The 19401-nt window shown below is 35.5% G+C and overlaps 3 protein-coding genes across 3 annotated transcripts; 1 reads left to right on the top strand and 2 right to left on the bottom strand.

The window, feature by feature from the left end:
- Positions 1 to 236: 236 nt before the first annotated feature.
- Positions 237 to 3831, bottom strand: LOC141403461 (adenosine 5'-monophosphoramidase HINT3-like). Its single transcript, XM_073985914.1, has 4 exons — positions 3657 to 3831; positions 948 to 1335; positions 693 to 886; positions 237 to 626 (listed from the first exon to the last, which is right to left on the bottom strand). The coding sequence occupies exons 2-4, from the start codon at positions 1264 to 1266 to the stop codon at positions 591 to 593; spliced, it is 549 nt and encodes a 182-aa protein (XP_073842015.1). The 5' UTR covers positions 1267 to 1335; positions 3657 to 3831; the 3' UTR covers positions 237 to 590.
- A 209-nt stretch (positions 3832 to 4040) lies between these two features.
- On the top strand, positions 4041 to 9065 carry Vps8 (vacuolar protein sorting 8). The gene is made up of 4 exons (XM_073985907.1): positions 4041 to 4509; positions 4595 to 5899; positions 5964 to 6815; positions 6948 to 9065. Exons 1-4 carry the CDS (start codon positions 4411 to 4413, stop codon positions 8586 to 8588), a joined length of 3897 nt encoding a protein of 1298 aa, XP_073842008.1. The 5' UTR covers positions 4041 to 4410; the 3' UTR covers positions 8589 to 9065.
- Positions 9066 to 9617: 552 nt separating this feature from the next.
- Positions 9618 to 19246, bottom strand: Bulli (regulator of MON1-CCZ1 complex protein bulli). Its single transcript, XM_073985912.1, has 6 exons — positions 17091 to 19246; positions 15928 to 16405; positions 15477 to 15866; positions 15161 to 15419; positions 14363 to 14967; positions 9618 to 9817 (listed from the first exon to the last, which is right to left on the bottom strand). Exons 1-6 carry the CDS (start codon positions 17199 to 17201, stop codon positions 9750 to 9752), a joined length of 1911 nt encoding a protein of 636 aa, XP_073842013.1. The 5' UTR covers positions 17202 to 19246; the 3' UTR covers positions 9618 to 9749.
- Between the last annotated feature and the right edge of the window lie 155 nt (positions 19247 to 19401).

The following is a 19401-nucleotide window of genomic DNA, read 5'->3' as shown; positions in this document are numbered from 1 at the left end:
GGGAAAAGAATATCGGTTTTCTAACTGGTATTTATTAAAATTGTCAGACTGATTGGCGGCTACCTTTATGACATACACTGTCATATTCACATACAGGAGTGCTTGGAATACAATGCGCATGAGTTCGTTGAACTTGTCGCAACGAACATATTTATGTCGTCATTGTAAAAAAGGCGCGTTACAGGCACAAAATGCTTATCCTAACAAACAAATGACGTCAGAATGAAAAACACATGTTTTAGGTTTTTATAGATTTTTATAATTTGTCCTTGTCCCTGATGTCTGCAAAAATACTTTTATATATAAAAATTATATATCCTAAACACAAATACACATGTATATTTTACAATAATTAACATTAACAACAATTAAATAAATATGAACAAACAAATCAATTTGTTTTACTAGAAAAAAAAATTCACAGCTACAAATAATAACACTTGTCTATCACCAAATTAAGAACAAAATTCCTAAGAGTTACCAATAATCAGGAGACATTGTGAGGTTTTAAGTGGTTATATCATTAAAGGATAAATAAAGCTTATGCTGAATAATATCCCTTTTCTTTCCAAATAATGTACATATCTTATCTATTTATTTTCTAAATATTTTCTAGCATCTTCGACCTGAAAAAACGGAAAAAGAAATCGATCATAATTAATCGTTTTCAGCAGAAATTTTAAAATATTTACCAATTTAAACCAAGGCGAGTGTGTCTTGAACACAAAACTATTCATCCAGCTCATGGTGGAACGTGGTGCAATACCATGTAAATGTAAGTGATGAACACTAATAAAGGGCGGCATATGAAATCCGAACAAAGCATCTTCTGTGTTAAGACCTTTGGAGATGAAAAATTCTTTCATGGCCTTTTCCAAGTCATTTACTAAAAGAAATGAAACAAATAACAACAACACCAACATTGATTACTTTTTTGTTTAACTTACCTAATGGTATATCTTCTTTTGTCATGGTCTTTAGACTCTCTACATGTCTTTTGGGTACTGCCAAATAATGATGGGTTGAGGCTGGTTTAATATCTTTAAATATCACATATTCATCGGTTTCCATTTCAATTACAGCTTCTCGGGAACGATCAACTATTTGACAGAATATACATGGAGCCATTGGATCAAATGGAGGAGGAGCTAATGCTACTTTATACAATATAATTGGCAGTAGTATGGACAAAGTGAACACCGCACAGCAAATGTATTTTTTTAGTTGTTTTGTTTTTGTGTTCTTCTTCGACAGTTCTTTCTTCATTGTTATCACTTTATTTTGATAACTAAATTTTTAGATAGTTCGTTGTTCTATTGTTAGTGCTGTGCAAAACTAGTTTATGAGACGATTATCGATTACGTGGTTATTTTCGTTGAAGGGGGTTTAAAAGAAATGTTAACAGAAAATTAAAAACAAAATTATTCGACCTTGTCCAAGGTAATTATTTCTTATAATAAATTTAATAATACATAAACATCAACTTATAGAAAAAAGAAGAAGCTTGAAACAGATAATAACATATGGTCTGTTCCTTTACTTCTGAAAATTGTAAAACCGGCAAAAGTAGTAAATGTTGAAAACTGCTTCCATATGAATTGTGTTGTGTCTGAAGTAAAGGAACGTATTTCGAGTAAATAGTGGTAAAACTTGAAGATTCTTGAACGTAAAGGAACAGAGCTATAAGTGCATGTGTATATTATCTATACTCTGGTTTTTTGTCACTGAATAGACAAACTGTTACTCGATGTTGTCGACCTCTAAAAAAGAGAACCAGAGAAGTCATGAGGAATCATATTATTTATTAATGACTTTCTGACTGTCCTTGTCATATATCAATATATCAAAAATATATGAGAATTCGTTGGATCTCCTTTGTTAAGCAATTACTTATATTTATTGTGTTCACTCTTTGAGAAAATCTTACTGTAAAGGTAAGATGTCAGCGAAATTGACGGTCAAATGTACCTGCGTTTTATTAATTTATTAATTAATATATTCAATTCGTTCTGATTTTACTTACTGAAACAAATAAAGAAGAAAATGGAAAACAATGGACCATACAATCACAAATGTAATACACCTTTTTAAACAATAGGGAAATCAGGTGTTTTATGTTTTTATTCGCAATGAAGGTCAACGCTTTGTAGTTGTTATATGAAAAGTGTCAAGGAAAAACAAAAAAATACTTGTTTACAAGCTATCCATCTAATTTATTGGGCAGAGGGTGCCGGCAGAGATATACCCTCAGGAGATATTGACTTGCCCACGAAAAAAATGCGCTGTAGTAACAGGAGGGCCAGCATGAAGATCTTGGTGCAAAAAATTTCAAATCGTTACGAGAAGAGCTGTACCAAAAAGTCTGTGCAGAAATGTGTTATATCTTCAACCGATGAATAATGTGCCAAAAATCTTCAAAATACCAAAAATGGAGAGCTACCGCTCTATTAAGGCTATATCACAACATGGACCAATACATAAAATTCCCTGCAGAAAGCCCACAACGAAAAATATATACCAAATATCAGCTATTTCGATCGGATAATGCAGTTAAAATCTTACATTTTTTCAAAATTAGAAAGTACTGTTATTCGTGCTATATCAAGCGTTGGCCTGCCCCAATTTCTGGATATAAGTTTCGTAGTCCGAAAAGAACTAAATGGCAAATTTCAGCCAATTCGGTGGAATAATTCTTCAAAACCCCCAAAAATACGGAAAATCGGTAGGTGCCGTTCTAAGGACCAACACCGACAAAGTTCTAGAGAACAGCTTTGTAGCCCCAACGAAGATCAAATAACAAATTTCAGCGGTGGGATAATGAAGAAAAAGACTCAAAAATACCGTTTTCTATGAGGTGGATCTATGTCTACAATTTTTGATGGAGAACCATATATACGCAAATCAATAATAATAATAATTTTGAAAAATATTATGATCGCCTAACTAGGCGTTTACACCAGACAGTTTGTCTTCAAATACAATTTACTGATTTACCAACACATACATACATTTGTTGGCTGTCTTCCAGCTGTCCATCATTTTTTTCATAGACAGTCGGGTTAACAAATTATTGATATTTTTGTAAAAATAAGTGAGATAATAATTGAAATGTGTTGAAAACAAAAGAACACGAACAAAAGCAACGTATGTGAACGGAAAAGAAAAAGAAAGCGATGATTTTCATTCATACTTTTACAACTGTTTTTGCAATTGTCGGGACGTCAAACAGGCAAGTTTCGGGATTTTGACAATCAATACATGTAGTCAACTGTCCTGTCATGTGTAAACGCAGAGTAACTCTGCCCTACTTAGCCGTACTTAGAAAGGCAATAATTTAATTTTTGAAAACTTTCTATGGGAAAAGTTTCAAATCCAGTCATACATTCAACTTGCTCCACCGCTTCAGTAAAAAACGGGTCCAGGTTTTATACAAAGACCTTCGGATCCATTGTCATAAAATCGGAGTTTTTGCTAATATTGATTTGTTTTAAATCCATTACAATCGGGTTAACACAAGGAATTACAACTTTGAGTTTCAACTAGCTCCAAAATTTGTTTGCTTGGAGTCACTGTACTAAACGTTAGCAGTTTACAAAACATTTTCAATGATCGCGAAAATTAATTTCTTTTAATTCCATCCTCTAATATATACATACCTTATGAGAATCAAGCTATTCTCTTTACACTTATTATGAATCCACAAGTATTTATATTAATTTTCGCAAATTAATAAACAAATTTCACATTCTGCTAACACGCCAACATTTGTTTTGTTTTTGTCAACAAAAAAAATACCGCTTATATAGGAGTTTGTGTGAGTGTCAGTGTCACAATAAATTTCTCAGTTAGTCATTGACGTAAGGTAAGTATCTTAAAGACGTCATATAAAAGGTTTTTTGCACTATAAGGAAAAAATTAGATGAGATAATCCTAAAATATTGCATTTTTTGATTGAATAACTTTAATTACACATTCCTTTCCATTAAAATTCCCTACTTTTTCAATTTTTTTAAGTAACATTACGTTTTCGTTGTCGTTAGTTGCTTTACCTGTGAACCTCCTTTTGTTAATGCAATCAGCTGTTTAATTTGGCAATCGATAACGATAGATATCGTTTTTATGAGCAATCGATTAACTTTGCAAACAGATTTTTCGGCAAATCGGCAAGGAAAAGATTTTTAATAGAAATAAATTGCAAAATACGTGCGTTCTACATTAACAATTTTAAATAATCAACCAAAAAATATGTAACGATAGGATTAATGAGTGTTTAAAATATAAATGAGGTGAAAAATATAAAAACAAGCATAACTACAAAAAGCGGTAGTAGTGGGCGGATCGGATTAAGCCGTATTAAACATTTTGTTGATAAGAGTCATTTAAATAATTAAGTAAAATTACGCCAGCAAAATGAACGAACTTAAGGCACCATCACTAAATTCTCTATTGGGTTCAGATCGTGGATCTACTGACAGTCTGTTGGCCGAATCATTGATTGATGTTGAAGAGGTTGGTATTTGTGGTTTGGGATGGGATAATGGAAATAACATACGTATGATTTGTTTACATTTGATTCCTTTTGTTGTTTTTACAGTTGGATGATGTTGAATACGCTATTCCCGCACAAGGAGCGTTGCCCTCATTGGAAAAAGTCTTAAGTGAGTTTGAAGAGGATTCTGATATTGCATCAGAGCTAGGAATACCCACACCTTCAATTGCCGAGGAAGGTAGTGTGCGTATGGGTGGCATAGGTGGTGGAGGAGGAGGTGGTGGTAGTATTATGCGTTATGCCATGTTACAAGGCGTCTCAACCCAGCTCTCTTCTGCTACTGATCGTATTGGAGCAGGTATGGCCTCTTCCTGTGCTGTTTGCAATCATTATTATGCAGTGGGCACATCACATGGTCATATTCTAAATTTTGATGCGACACAAACCTTACGTTGGGCCCACCAGGATAAAAATGGCCAAGGAGCCGTCTCGTCGTTATCGTTTAATCCAGAATGCAACCGATTATTGGCGGGATTTGCTCGTGGTCTGGTCTTAATGTTGGATACACAGAATGGGGATATTATGCGTCAGCTTTTTGATGTTGTTACACCCAATACGGGAATTTTACATGTCAAATGGACCTCAAGACCTGCAATGGCTTTGGCGGCAGATTCAGGTGGTTCTGTGTGGTCTTTGAGTTTTACACGCAAATTGGGTGTAAGAGGCTGTTCAACACGCTGTCTATTTAGTGGGGCTCGTGGAGAAGTATGTGCTGTGGAACCTTTACTCAGTCAAACCAGTGAACATCATGATCTGGATCAATATTGTATTGTTGCTTTGGCAACATTATCAAAATATTTCATTGTTACCATACGGCCGAGATTAAAAGTTATCAAATATCATCTGCTGCAAGGTCCACCCGATTGCTTGCCCGTTTTGGCATGGCAAATGGTGCTTATACAGGCTGCAGATACCACAAGATCTATAGATCCTGTATTGGTGGTGGGTCGTGGCAACCAATTGTTCTTTCACCAATTGTTCATATCACATGGACGTATAACGCTGCTGCTTTTGCGCCACATTACAATGCAAACGAATATATTATCGGCACATTGGTTGGGTCCGAAATGTGTAGGTTGTATTGATACTTCGGAGATATTACATCTATTGGATGTTAGATCAAGCAAAGAATTGGAATGTATTGATTTGGGTAATGCCAGTATGGTTTATGGTTCGGCACAATTTAAAGGACTGGCCACGGGAGGTAATGTATCGCCGGCTTTGGCTTTGGCCGGAACACATGCCTGTTACAATTCCTTAGCTGCTCGTGGAGTGCAGTTATATGTTTTGGGTTCGAGATCAATGCATTTGATTGGTGTCAGGACATGGATGGAAAGGATTACATATTTGGTAAGTAAAAGAATTAGATATTTAAAATGTAGTGAAATATGTTTTTATTTTTGTTGTATTACAGGTTAAAAATCATCGCTGGCAAGAAGCTTGTGATTTGGCCTTGGATGGCTATCGAGCTGCTGGTGATAGGCCCAAACGTAAGATACAAGCCAAGGAGAGAATTATAATGCTGTTCAAGGAATATATAGCCGCCTCTGCTCGAGCTCCAGACTATTGCTTAGGTGCTATTATCAAGTGTCTCATTGTCATCGATGAATTGGAGTTGCTGTGGACACAGCTGTGGGAACGATTGCAGAATAAGGAACTGTTTCTACATCACATAACACAGCACATTGAAAATGATGATATACGTCAAGTGAATCCTATTATCTCACAAGCCCTTGTAGACTATTGGTTGAAAATATCCCCAAGTAAATTGGAAGATGTTATACTGAAAATGGATTGGACATGCCTTGATCTTAATCAAGTGCTTAAAGCTGCACGAAAATATAAATTATATAAAGCACAAATATATTTAAATGCAAATGCCTTGCATGATTATACAATGTCCCTCACGGAGTTGATACCATTGATTGGAAGTGAACCACCAGATCTGGGTAATTGCCTGCTGGTGTATATATCAAGTTGTTTAGCTGGCCGAGGTTATCCCCAGGGTGATATACCCGAAGATTTAATACAAAATGTAAAACATGATGTTTTACGTTGTCTCACCTCCATACATTCCACAATAAGTGAACCCAATGAAATGCCATATCCATATTTGAGGGCTTTACTGAAATTCGATACCCGGGAAACATTGAATGTTATCTCTTTGGCATTTCAAGAGAAGGAGTTCAGCGGTGAACTGGGCTATTCGCATCGCAAAAGGATTATAAATATTCTATTGGAAATTATGACACCAGAAAATAATACGGTAAGTGGAATGAGTGACATCTTCAAACTTGAATGACGGCACGAATTTTGGTGCAAATTTTCTTCTCAAGTTTGTTGGTGTTTACTCCATTTTATATGGTAAAGAACTTTTTAAATTTTTCTCGTCTTCTAGTGGTCCGAAATTGGTTGCCTTTTGAATTTCATAGCCCAACAAATATCTGAATCATGTTTGCCCTGCGATACCCAGTTACTGGAAAAGGTATTAAATTATCTTTCCATGGAAACGATAGAAAATGAAAGTTCCCGTTTACACTCCGAAAGAGAAAATGCCTGGTATGAATTACTTGTAAATAATTGCCTCGAAGCCATTAGCAATGATGAGGAACAATTGGAGTTGGCCAAAAAAGCCCAATGCTTTTATGTCCAGGAATATCTCTTGGAAAAGTTACAGCGTTACGATGAAATTTTAAGCTGTTACATTAGTAATCCTCTGAGGCATGAAACCATGTTTGTGTATATGGAACGTTATGCCCGTGATACAAATCGTAAAATTTATCAACAACTTAAAGAGCATTTAAAACAGTTACTGGAAATCGATGGCAAGGAAACAACACGTATTGTTGATTTATATTATCGTGATATGATTGATGAATTGCTGGCCACGCTGGAGGATAACGAACGATTTTTGTTTATATTTCTCAAACAACTGCAGCAAAGAAATGACGATTTAACGGCGGAACAAAGTGAAAAGTTAATCAAGTTCCTGTGTAAATATGAACCCTTGGAGGTGGAGGAATTTCTAAAAGCCTGTAATTGTTATCGTATAGATGCTGCCCTAGATGTGGTTTTGAACTATAAACTTCTACCGGCTGCAGTGTTTTTGGCGGAAAAACAAAATGATTTTAAATTGGCTTTTCATTTGGCAATGGAAATTTTAAAGGCTGCCTCTGGTCCCGAAGAAATGGAGGAATGTGCAAAATCAGTATCAGCCTTGTGCAGCCGTTCATCCTTGTCCTCAAAGTCACAATTAAACGAAAAGGAACGCGAGTCCTTGTGGTTTGAATTACTGAAATACATACTGCCATTGGAGAATTTGAAAAATATAACCAAACCAATGCTGCATGAGGCCTCCCAACATGTTGATCTGGCAAATTTGGTCCAGCTGGTTATGAATACCCACAATGTATCGGGTAATTTTGGTGATATCAAAGAACTCCTATTGAGCATGTTAAATCAATCTAAGGCCGAAACAAATGCCATGGAAATTGCAATGCGCATCCTTGAAAAAGAGGTGGCAGAGAAGTTTCAAAAACGCAAAAAGCTATCGTCACGTGGCTTACTAATTACCATGATGCAATGTGTTGTGTGCCGGCAACGTTTGTACAATCAAGCTGCCATTATAATTGTTGGTTCCTGTGGTCATGCCATGCACGCCCAATGTTCTCTAGACTTTCAAAAGCAACATCATATGAAATATGAAAATGACGACTATGATGATGATAGTCCCTCCACCTCATCGAGTAGTAAAAATGTTAGTCAACTTTTATCCCCCAATCTTATGGAAGATGACGCTGTAATGCAATGTCCCTATTGTTTGTGTTGTATTGAAGAACAAAAAATTGCAATGCCTGTACAGCTATCCAAGCCTAGTCACAATGTTATGAACTTTTATAATAATAATGTGAAATTTCAAAATTCGAATAATTATAATGGCACCACATACAGACAAACACAACAACAATATGCTGCGGCGACAACACCCTGTAAAGAGTTGGGTGTTTTGCATTTAAAATCACCACCTAGGAAATTTTGAATGGCTACATTTCATTGTTTTTTAAATGTGTATTAAAAGATACACAATTGCACCGGTTTTTTATGTGATAAATATTAAGTAGAAATGGCAAGAAGTGAAGTTTAGGGTGAAACCTTTATCTCGTCTAATTAGACTTCCCAAAGAAGCAATTAACCACCTAAATGTAGAACGATGCGACACCAGGCCTTAAACTGCACTTAAGCCTTCTTGAAATGTTTAAAGTGAAATATAGTTTAGTAAATGTAATAAGTTCATATTGTCTATTTCCTCCTGAATTTTGTGCAAATTCAGTTTTTTTATGATTTTTGTATTTTCTGTCCAACTGTACGGCGGATAAAGCCATATAGGCTTTTCAATATTATTTTCTAACCCATTCCTTCTATTTAGTTTTATCTATAACTAATTGTATTTATAGAAAAGTATTTTTCATACTATTATTTATTACTGTCGACACTAACTACTCAAAAAAAAACAAAATGTAAAACTATGTTATATGTACTCATCTCGTGTATCCTTTAATTTTGTTCCGAAGATCAAGACTAAACCATTACTTATTTTTTTCTGTTTTGTATTTTCTTCTTATTTGACAATAACATAATGATCTTTTTGTGTAAGTTAAGTTAAACACAACTTTTTGTTAAATTTATGAAAAACAAACGAAACATATATACATATATATTATATATAAATTTATAATATGAAATAAAAAATAAAATTATATACATACATATATTTTTATGCATGTGAACAAAATGTAATTTAAAAGTCCATATTTTATTTTAGAAAGGTACAAGAAGAACATTGTCAGCCTTTTTTTGAATGTAAACATATCTGTGTTTTGCCTTTCCGTTTTTTCAACTTAAAGGAGAAAGTTAGAAAACTCACGGGGAACTTACGTGCAGAATAAGCCCCTATATATACATTTTTTTAAGACATGAAATCATATGTTAGATTAATTAAATTATTCATACTTTTCTTACCTTATGCTAACAAATTCATCACAGGATACAGGAAAATCGTGCGAGGTTGTTTAAAATTAATTATTATGTTATTTATTCTCTAAAATTGTATATTGAAAAGCACCTTTTGCAGAATATGGGGTTTACAAAAATATATATATTTGATTTGAAATACACATCAGTGTGTACATGGGTCCATCGCTCATGGAGTTGGTGTCGCACAATTGTATAAGCTATTATAAAGTTGAACGAATTCATAACACTGCTCACCTGGAAAAGAACAGGAGAAAAAAAAACTTAAAATTACAAACAGGATATTCTCTTTCGAGATTGGGATTGTTTTAAAGGATAAGGATATTGCTTTGAAAGGCGAAAGTTGTGAGTGAACCAAAGGTTATCAAGTGGTCTCCTTTTTAATTCAGATCCCCTAATGGTTTGCTGGGACGTGTCTTGCAGGTGAGTAAAATTAGTAAAAGTTTAATATAAACCATAAAAGATGTCCGCAAACCTTTGGTATCCATCGTGTTTCGTCTTTAAAGGAACCTTAGAGGTGTTCGCAATCCTTTGATGCCTCACGTACTTATCATTCCTTCCTTCGTAGAACCTCGGTGAAGTCCGCAACCTCTGCTTTCACTCATTTAAACCACCTGTAGTGTATTCAATATTATATTTCATACACATGGCAACTCTTTTTCTATTCTATAAATTCTCTCTTTCCATCAATGTATCTTTTGTACTAATAACTATTCGCTACAGTTTTAGAAACTGCCATTTTACTTACTAGTTATTATTAACTTGTTCACTTCGATTTCAACTATCAACCAGATCAAAACGTTCGACTCCATTTTTATATTCATCTTTGTTGTTAGTTATTTAATAAATAAATAAAGTATTATTTAAACATTAATCAACGCGTGCTCATTTTTCAATTTAAATACACAACAAAGAATTGGCGACGAGGATAAACTCAAGTTCAAAGAGTTCTCAATAAGATTTTGTGCAAAAAAATATCTATTTTCAACTTCAACAAAATCCATAACCTAAAATGGATCAAAATGAATTGGCGAAACTGTTGGATGCCATTACAACAATGGCAACAGCAATGCAAAACCAGCAACAAGCTTCTACTTCAACAACCAGTGTCAATATCATAACTAACTTCGATGCCTTTGAACCAAAGAAGGAAACTTTCAAAACTTATAAGGAACGTTTGGAGCTGCACTTACAATTGAAAGGGGTATTTGAAGACAAATCAACAAGTGCAAAGCTTTTGCTTCAATACATTGGGTCACCAGTATATTCAACCCTAGCAACATTAGCTGCCCCAAGAAATATTAATGAATTAAACTACGATGAAATAATTCAACTACTCAGTTCTCATTTTTGCCAGAAGAAAAATATTTTGGTGGAGCAACACAAATTTCTTTGTGAAGTTCAAAAAGAAAATCAAACTATCTCTGATTTTGTTTCAATATTACAAGAGCGAGCAAGTGCGTGTATGTTTGTGTGTGAATGCAAGAAATCAGTGGCAGACATATTTTTGCGCTCTCAATTCATCCGAGGTTTAAGAGATGTTCATATTCGGGAACAACTTTTACAAACACCAGAAGCATCTTTTACGCAAATTGTTGAAAAAGCAACAACAATTGAAACTGCAAAAATCGACAATAACCTAATTTCTCACGACGCATCGAGAGAAATAAATCAAATTCAACAGTGCCGCCAAAACAAAAATCAAAGCCGAAATCAAATGCAAAAAACATCAACAAAAAGAATCAACTACAGCGAATTGGGTTTGGATGGTATGTGTGTGCGTTGTGGACGATCAAACCATATAGCAAGTGAGTGCAAAATCAACAAATTTACATTAAAATGTCGATTATGTGGGAGAGTCGGCCATGTACAACAAGTGTGCATACAAGCGAAAATCAATCAAAAGAAATCAACAAAATCAATCGATGAGTGCAACCAGCTGATCCGCTCTCCAAGTTATTCAAGTTTGTCACACGGAACATACCCCACCGATGACTGTTTTGGCATTAATAATGTTATCGACATTTATCAAAACAAACATAAACAAATATCAACAGCAGATGCTGAAAAATTTTTTGCTGAAGTACAAATTGAAAACAAAAAGCAAATTTTCGAAGTGGATTCGGGTGCGTGCCACACATTAATATCAAAAAATCAATTTAAAAAATTAAATTTGGAAAATCCAATAAGGAAACCGAAAATTACATTTCGGTCATACACCGGTGAAGTGATCGTGCCTGTGGGTGTTGTGGATGTGCAAGTGAGGTACAAAAACAAAACGACACTGGAAGAGATGTATATTGTCAGTTCAAAATGTGCCACAGTGCTTGGTCGTAGTTGGATACGACACTTGAACATCAATTTCAATGATGACAATATAAACATACCTCAAACATTAAAAACGGCAGCAATTAAGCCTGGGAGAAAAGATGCAATTCCCTATACGGAATGAAAAAACTAAATATTAAAAATTGTCAACCAAAAACCACCGCAAATTCAACTCATCAACAAATCAAAATCAATCTTTTTTGTTTTCAATGCACTGCCTTCAAACATCAATCATTTTCTAAAACATCTAGTCATCAATCAACCCTTCCCTATTTGCAACACTTGGAAGATCAAGCTTTTGGAAACTACTTCCTGCACTCCTGACGGACCAAGTCCTTATTAAGCCTGGGAGACTGTAGTGTATTCAATATTATATTTCATACACATGGCAACTCTTTTTCTATTCTATAAATTCTCTCTTTCCATCAATGTATCTTTTGTACTAATAACTATTCGCTACAGTTTTAGAAACTGCCATTTTACTTACTAGTTATTATTAACTTGTTCACTTCGATTTCAACTATCAACCAGATCAAAACGTTCGACTCCATTTTTATATTCATCTTTGTTGTTAGTTATTTAATAAATAAATAAAGTATTATTTAAACATTAATCAACGCGTGCTCATTTTTCAATTTAAATACACAACACCACCGCAACTCTTACGTCAACCTTGCTTATCCCTCGGGTGACCGCAGGACCGACCGTCTCGTTGACACTAAGTTGTGTCCGTAACTCTTATGATCGCAGGAGTGTTATACCCTCAGCATTTATGCTAACGAGGGTATATACACTTTCATATGGGCAAAATGTGCCTCATCGAAATAACGGTTTTAGACCCCAAGTATGTTTGGACGAAATGTGTTTCAGACAATTTGGAGTCGATTGAGCAATGTCCGTCCGTCTGTCTGGCTGGCTGGAGCGCACGATATCTCTCGAACGGATGAACCGATTCGGTTCAAATTTTGGCCTTCGTAATATTTTGCCCAAACTTAGTTTAAGTTCGGTACCTTTCCGGTACCTCCCCCACAAAAGTTCGAAAATGTTCGGAAAATTTGTGCGCACGATAACTCTTGAAGGGAGTAACCGATTTGGTCCATACTTTGCCCATCGTAAAATGTGTACCAGACTTAGATAATTTTTCAATATAGACACTATCGGCACACTCCTTCGGGTACCTCCCACACAAAATTTCGGAAAAGTTCAGTTTAGGGCCATCTCTCGAATCGCTCTGATTTTTGTTTTAGCAACTTGTATTCACTGCCCTCCATACGACGGTACAAGTTTCATGAGGGACAAACCCATACTTCCAGAGAAAATAGCCTGAAAGTTGCACAAAACCCCTATGACACCGTGGGTAGTGGTTGGAACGCAAGATAAATCTCGAACGTATCTGCCAATTCGGTCCAAAATTTGGCCTTCGTAATATTTTGTCCAAACATAGTTTAAGTTCGAAGATAAACCATGTCAGTCCACTCCTTCAGGTACCTCCCTCACAAAAATTCAAAAATCTTCGGAAAAAATATGCTCACGATAACTCTTGAAGGGAGTGACTGATGTAATCCATACTCTGCACATCCTAATATATCTACCAGATATAGATCAGGTTCGAATATGGACTATATTTGTGCACTACTTTGGGTACCTCCCACACAAAATTACGGAAAAGTACACTTTAAGACCTGCTCTCGAATCACTTTGATTTTTGTTGAAGCGATTTGCATTCTGTACCTCCATTACGACGGTAAAAGTTTTTTCAGGAGCAGGTCCATATTTCTTGGGAAAACATACCGAAAGGTGTAAAAAGCCCTATGTCACCATACGAGTATGTGGCTCTCGAACTGTTCTACCGATTTGGTGCACATTTGGTCTTCGTCATATTTCATCCAGACTTAGTTTCATGGAGCAATACCGGTCCCCAACATCCGGTACTTCTCCCCAATATTTAAAAAAATGTCACTAAAATGTTAGGACGATATCACTTGAATGGTGCAACCAATTTGGTCCAAACTTCGGATCTCCTAATATTTTGTCAACATTTAGTTTAACTTCCAAAATGGCCCATATCGGTCCTCTCTAACGGTACCGCCCCCACAAAAGTTCAACATTTGTGTTAATTCCTAATCCACATTTTTGTCGGCAAGTTCAAATGTTGAAAAAGGGCCACAAAATTCTGAAGAGATGCTAAATATATTCTATCTGTCCGTAGACGAAAGTTTCATTTCACATTGGCTGAGGGTATACCTCTGTCGGCAAAGCCGACTGACACTTTTTTACTTGTTTTTTTTTTTTTTTTTTTTTTTTTTTGTTTCGGTCGTATACGAAGATATAAATTTTTATGGTCAGTTTAACAAGCAATTCCTATGTTGTTCATATCAAAACGATCCTCGTGGAGTCACTTGAGACGTTTAAAAAATAGTATTTTTTTAATTTCTTAAAAAACGGGGTACTCACTCTTCAAAAAATCTGTACTGCCACGCTGTTTCACATTACGCATTTGAAAATATTTGTACACATTGTAGAATGTTATATCATTTTTGGTTTTAAGAGCTGCTTCCAAAAATTTCCTCGCCGATATACGTTCCGTTTCCGTAGTGTTAATGGCCAAGCGGAGAGCATCGATAACTTTACCTTGACCCAGCAAGACTTCTATTGCTATCTCGTATGCTTTTATTTTATTCAACATATCTAAGGCAACTTGCGATACAGCACAATCTTCATTGGAATGTGAGAGGAGATAGCAGGCAATAGCTTTGGATTCCATCAGTAGAGAATATTCAACCAAACGACGTAATGTATCAAAACTTTTGTTACGTATCAATTCATTAATAACCATTTTACTTAAATCTTCCTGGGCAGCAATGTTATGTTGACACAATGATTGCAAATAGAGCAGGAGGATAGTTTCACATTGAGGCTTTTCGGCAATCGACTGGAAGACTTGACTATGCATATCGCTTTGTTCAATTAATACTCTTGGGGGTGCGGGGAGTTTTGGCATTGTTTTGACATTTGACGGCTGAGCCGTTTGATTTTGTAATTCCAGTTGTACCCAGGAACTAAAGGGAGGGAGTAGAAAGGAATTAATATTTAAACAATTAGTCAAATAATTTTGATTATGAGTGGTTTCACTCGTGGTAGAACAATACACATTTCTATGTGGTTGTTGTTGAGTTGTATTTTTTGTAGTATTTACTCTACCTTCTTTGTTCTACCATGGGTTTCACTCGTACTATTTGCCATACAACTTACGCATAAACCTTATTAATTTTATTAAAAATCGTCTCCAGTACGGGTAAAAAGGATCCATTGTACTGTTCATTGACCAATGTACGAATTACTCGCAACAATGCCGCCTTGCCATTGTTACGTTGCAAAAGGAACTCTGTTAGCCTTATACGATCCGATATAAGGGTACACAATGACTCAATATCTAAATGTAAATACCACATACAACCCAATTTAGCATCAATAACAATATTCGGCTGAAACAGGACCCAATTTGTAGAATCTGAAAGTACAACTTCTTAGGCAAACCCAAAACCATATTAAAATTTGGATATCTTACACAATTCGCATTGTAAAATCTGACCATCCGGCAATAGGCTGGGTAATTTCAAAGCAAATGGTCTTATGGAACGTCCAGCTGTTATGGGTTTGTGATAGGTAACATCATTCGTCACTTCACCACTAAGTGATATATCGAATAACAATGAAGTGGCCGATGCCTGATGATGTACCACAATAAGATTGTCTACAGTGTTAATGGCAAAACGCCCAACAAGGCCAAGACGTAAAACATGACATTTACGGGGTGCCAAACCAGGGCCATTTAAGAGATATACCTCCACTTCAATCATGCCAGAGCTGCTAGGTTGTAGTATCAAAACAGCCATAACACCATAAATTTGTCCCAAGGTGACTTTGCTCTCTTGAACCTCACGACTGTTGTTTCCCACTGGAAAGTAAAATTGTTATTACACCAAAACATCATTCCCCTATAAACTTATACTACTTACATTCCAATTTCGGCAACTTTGTAATTGATTTTTGTTTTATCAACACCGGTATCAACGAATTTTGACTATCTGTGGTACACAGTACGGCTATATTTGCCTCCGAACACCATGCAAACCATTTAATGCTTAAATTCATTGATTTAATAGATTTGACTTGGCCCTTTTCCGGTATTATAGTGAATATTTCTACACCTGAGTTTGAGATCAAGGCACACTCTCGATTGTGTACCCACACAAAGCCATAGACCAACGCCTTAACCTGGTGTACAATAATATTTTGCAATTGTGGTTGATCACCTTGAAAATAGATAAATTCCACCGAGTTTTCACGTCTTTGTACGGCCAAAATCTGATTGTCGGGTGAGAACTTTATGGAACGTATGGCTCCACGATCCGTCATGCAAAATGAAATGACTTTATCCTCGGTGGGACCCTTGACCACAACGCCAGTAGCGCCACCAGAACGCACAGCAAAAATCTACAAAATGGACAGTGGTTTAAGAGTTTGGCTTGGAAACCTGGGCATAAATTGATTAAACGAACAGTTGGCAAAAAATCTGAAATTTTTACCATGGGTAGATCTTCTCGTCCTGATTACAAAAATATAAAACTATTCGGGAGGAGGCTTAAGTTGAGTTTAAGCATTAAGCTCGGATCGGGACCAATTTTTTTCCACAGGTAGGTCTCGTTATCCTGATCACAAATATATATAACATTTTTTGCGGAAGTCCATACTTCCCGAGATATAGGCCTCCGAAGTTCCGAAAATTCCCTTGTTAAATGTCGGCAATTTAGAGAAAAATTTTAATTTTAAAGAAAATGTTGCTCCCGTTCCCTAGATTGGCTCCTGTCCATAGCAGAAAGTCTTTAATCTCCGGCCGAAGGCCGGCTATATAGAAAAAATTATAATTTTATCCGAGCTTAATGCTTAAACTCAACTTGCTCCCGGGAGGAAGTCAACACTTCCCGTGATATGGGCCTCTGAAGAATTTCCGAAAATTCCCTTGTTAACTTGGATAAAAATTTTCACCTGCCCAAAGGAGAAAACCTTAAATCCCAGGCCGAAGGCCGCAACTTCAAAGACCCATATGACGGGAAGTAATTAGGACGAGAAGATCTACCTGTGGCAAAAATTTCAGATTTTTCTGCCAGTTTGTACTTACCTGTTTATTGGAATCATCGAAGAAAACATTGGTTAATTGGCTTACAGCATCAAAACGTATTGGATTTTTTGATAACTCTATATAATGGACTGAGTGTTCCATTGTGGTCATTCTAGAATCCGTTTAATGTTCTACTAATTAAATTCTTTCAATGCCAAAAACAAATGTTATTGTGAAAGAAAATTATAATAAAAATGATATTAAAGCAAACTTGCGGAGTGTTTAGAATGTTACACAAAGAAAAATTGACGAAAATGGTTACCACGCATAAAATCGATTACTGATTATACTCACAAAATTAAGGTGGTTCACATAGCAAAATGTGTATATATAAAGCCGAAAGTACATCCAACGTTTCAGTAGTAAAGTGGGGCGTCATATCTGATAAAAGAATGATGGATAAGTCGATCTATGTTGCCCTTGCTCTTTTATCAGAAATTACGCCCCACTTTTTACTATGTTTACATTTACGAAATCCACTCGATTTCATCTGTGAATTCCTTTGTGTATACGTCAAATGCATTTTCATGAAAACTCATCTGAAATCGATTGGATTTCATTTGCAGCCCAATTATGAACGGCCTCTCACCGTGAGTTTTCTCTTTCTCGCCTCCTCCCCTATTATAAACATCATATCGCCGTGAGTGATGTTATGTTCTCACTGTTCCCTTATTATAAACAACAAGAGGGTGAGCAAAACTCACGTTCGTGAAAAAAATAGCTATTACAAATGTAAAAAAAGTGAGAAAAAGAGGCAAATTTCTGCTGAAATTTCTCACTACCGAAATCAAAGTGAGTTGAACAAAAAAATTTAAGTGTGAACATTTATTTTAAAAAATACGAATATTTTGTATCTGTAATGATAATTAATTGTATTTTAGGTTGAAAGTAACAAAAAATAGTAAGACATTTTTTATGTTGTGAGGTTATTGTTGACCTTTGGACGCTATTTTCTTTGGTTTTAATTTGGCTTGAGGTCAACTTAAAAATTTAAAAACAAATGGGCGTTTTTGTTTTTATTCTTATAAAAAGAAAGAAATATCATTATTATAAATTTCTACCATAATGTTTATAGTTGCATAAAACGAATGTTCTTGTTTTTTAAAGCTTAGGACATTGACCGCTAACATTTTTTCAGAGTTCAGAATTTGGTACAAAATTGGGTCTACCTTCAGTTCCAAGAATGGCATAAAAAAGAAAGAAATATCATTATTATAAATTTCTACCATAATGTTTATAGTTGCATAAAACGAATGTTCTTGTTTTTTAAAGCTTAGGACATTGACCGCTAACATTTTTTCAGAGTTCAGAATTTGGTACAAAATTGGGTCTACCTTCAGTTCCAAGAATGGCATGTAACTATCCACTGGAGTTATATGACTAGGTTTGGTATCGCACCATTAAAAGACGCAGAGTGCTGTGCATGGTGCTATCAATATTTGCCTAAGAATTTAGACGACTGCAATATCCCAAGTATAGTTGAGCAAAAACTACTCTGGTTTGTTGTGGACTTTATTCACACTATATTTGTTTACATTAGAACCTGCTTGTTGAGCAAGGGATTCTATCCAGTATGGTTGGGCTTCCCTCTCTAGAACGTGAAGATCATTCTTGATGGACCTAGTGTGTCGGGCCAACCCACCCAACGTTTTAGTTACAGTACTTGCTCGGGCATTACCGTGAGAGCCATCCCTATCTCACGGTAATGCCCGAGCAAGTAATGTAACTAAAACGTTGCCCGTGGTATGTATCAGTGAAGGAAGGCCTAAATCGAGTTTTCAGGTATGGACAGATCAAAAAGGTACATTCTGCATAAAGCGGCTCACAACTATACAAGGACCCAATCAGGAGCAACCCATGTCTGCAATTGTTATTCCTAGAGAGAGTAATGTACACGATTTGGATCTTTTGGGGTCGCAGTCTTGGAAAGAATGGGAGATGGTGCTAAACACAACTTCCACTTCATTTCCTTGGTATTCCTCAGAATTTGCCATTTCTGTTATCACCCAAAATGCAACATTAAACATTTACTTATTGTAGCCATTTAATGACGTTTTTAAACGACATTTGTTCACTTTTTTACGATTTTCCAATAAATTTCACGAATTCTTCAGTGTAAATAAACAATTTTCACATATCTGCCAAAACAAAAGAACAGCTGTTACAGATGTTGCCATGTTGTTTTAATGTTGTATTTTCTTTTACCAATATCCATGTTCTTTTACAGTGGATTGTTAATAACTGACATTTTTCTTGCTAGAAATGTTTATTAATTTGAAAATTTATTTATTTTTTATACAAAAAATGTTGC

The sequence above is a fragment of the Musca autumnalis genome, unplaced genomic scaffold, assembly GCF_047663935.1.
Source record: "Musca autumnalis isolate F117 unplaced genomic scaffold, ASM4766393v1 scaffold_4, whole genome shotgun sequence".
Lineage (NCBI taxonomy): Eukaryota > Metazoa > Arthropoda > Insecta > Diptera > Muscidae > Musca > Musca autumnalis.
Note: the sequence above shows the minus strand (reverse complement) of the source record. Positions and strands in the feature narration are given on the sequence as shown.

Excerpts from the sequence above, each read along its gene's own strand:
- LOC141403461 (XM_073985914.1), bottom strand. The coding sequence starts at position 1,266 with ATGAAGAAAGAACTGTCGAAGAAGAACACAAAAACAAAACAACTAAAA. Across the intron at positions 887-947 it reads AAAAGAAGATATACCATTAG|TAAATGACTTGGAAAAGGCC; the intron begins GTAAGTTAAACA and ends CATTTCTTTTAG. Across the intron at positions 627-692 it reads ACTCGCCTTGGTTTAAATTG|GTCGAAGATGCTAGAAAATA; the intron begins GTAAATATTTTA and ends CCGTTTTTTCAG.
- Vps8 (XM_073985907.1), top strand. The coding sequence starts at position 4,411 with ATGAACGAACTTAAGGCACCATCACTAAATTCTCTATTGGGTTCAGAT. Across the intron at positions 4,510-4,594 it reads CATTGATTGATGTTGAAGAG|TTGGATGATGTTGAATACGC; the intron begins GTTGGTATTTGT and ends TTGTTTTTACAG. Across the intron at positions 6,816-6,947 it reads TGACACCAGAAAATAATACG|TGGTCCGAAATTGGTTGCCT; the intron begins GTAAGTGGAATG and ends CTCGTCTTCTAG.
- Bulli (XM_073985912.1), bottom strand. The coding sequence starts at position 17,201 with ATGACCACAATGGAACACTCAGTCCATTATATAGAGTTATCAAAAAAT. Across the intron at positions 15,420-15,476 it reads GATTTTACAATGCGAATTGT|ATTCTACAAATTGGGTCCTG; the intron begins GTAAGATATCCA and ends TTGTACTTTCAG. Across the intron at positions 9,818-14,362 it reads CAGTACAGATTTTTTGAAGA|GTGAGCAGTGTTATGAATTC; the intron begins GTGAGTACCCCG and ends GTTCTTTTCCAG.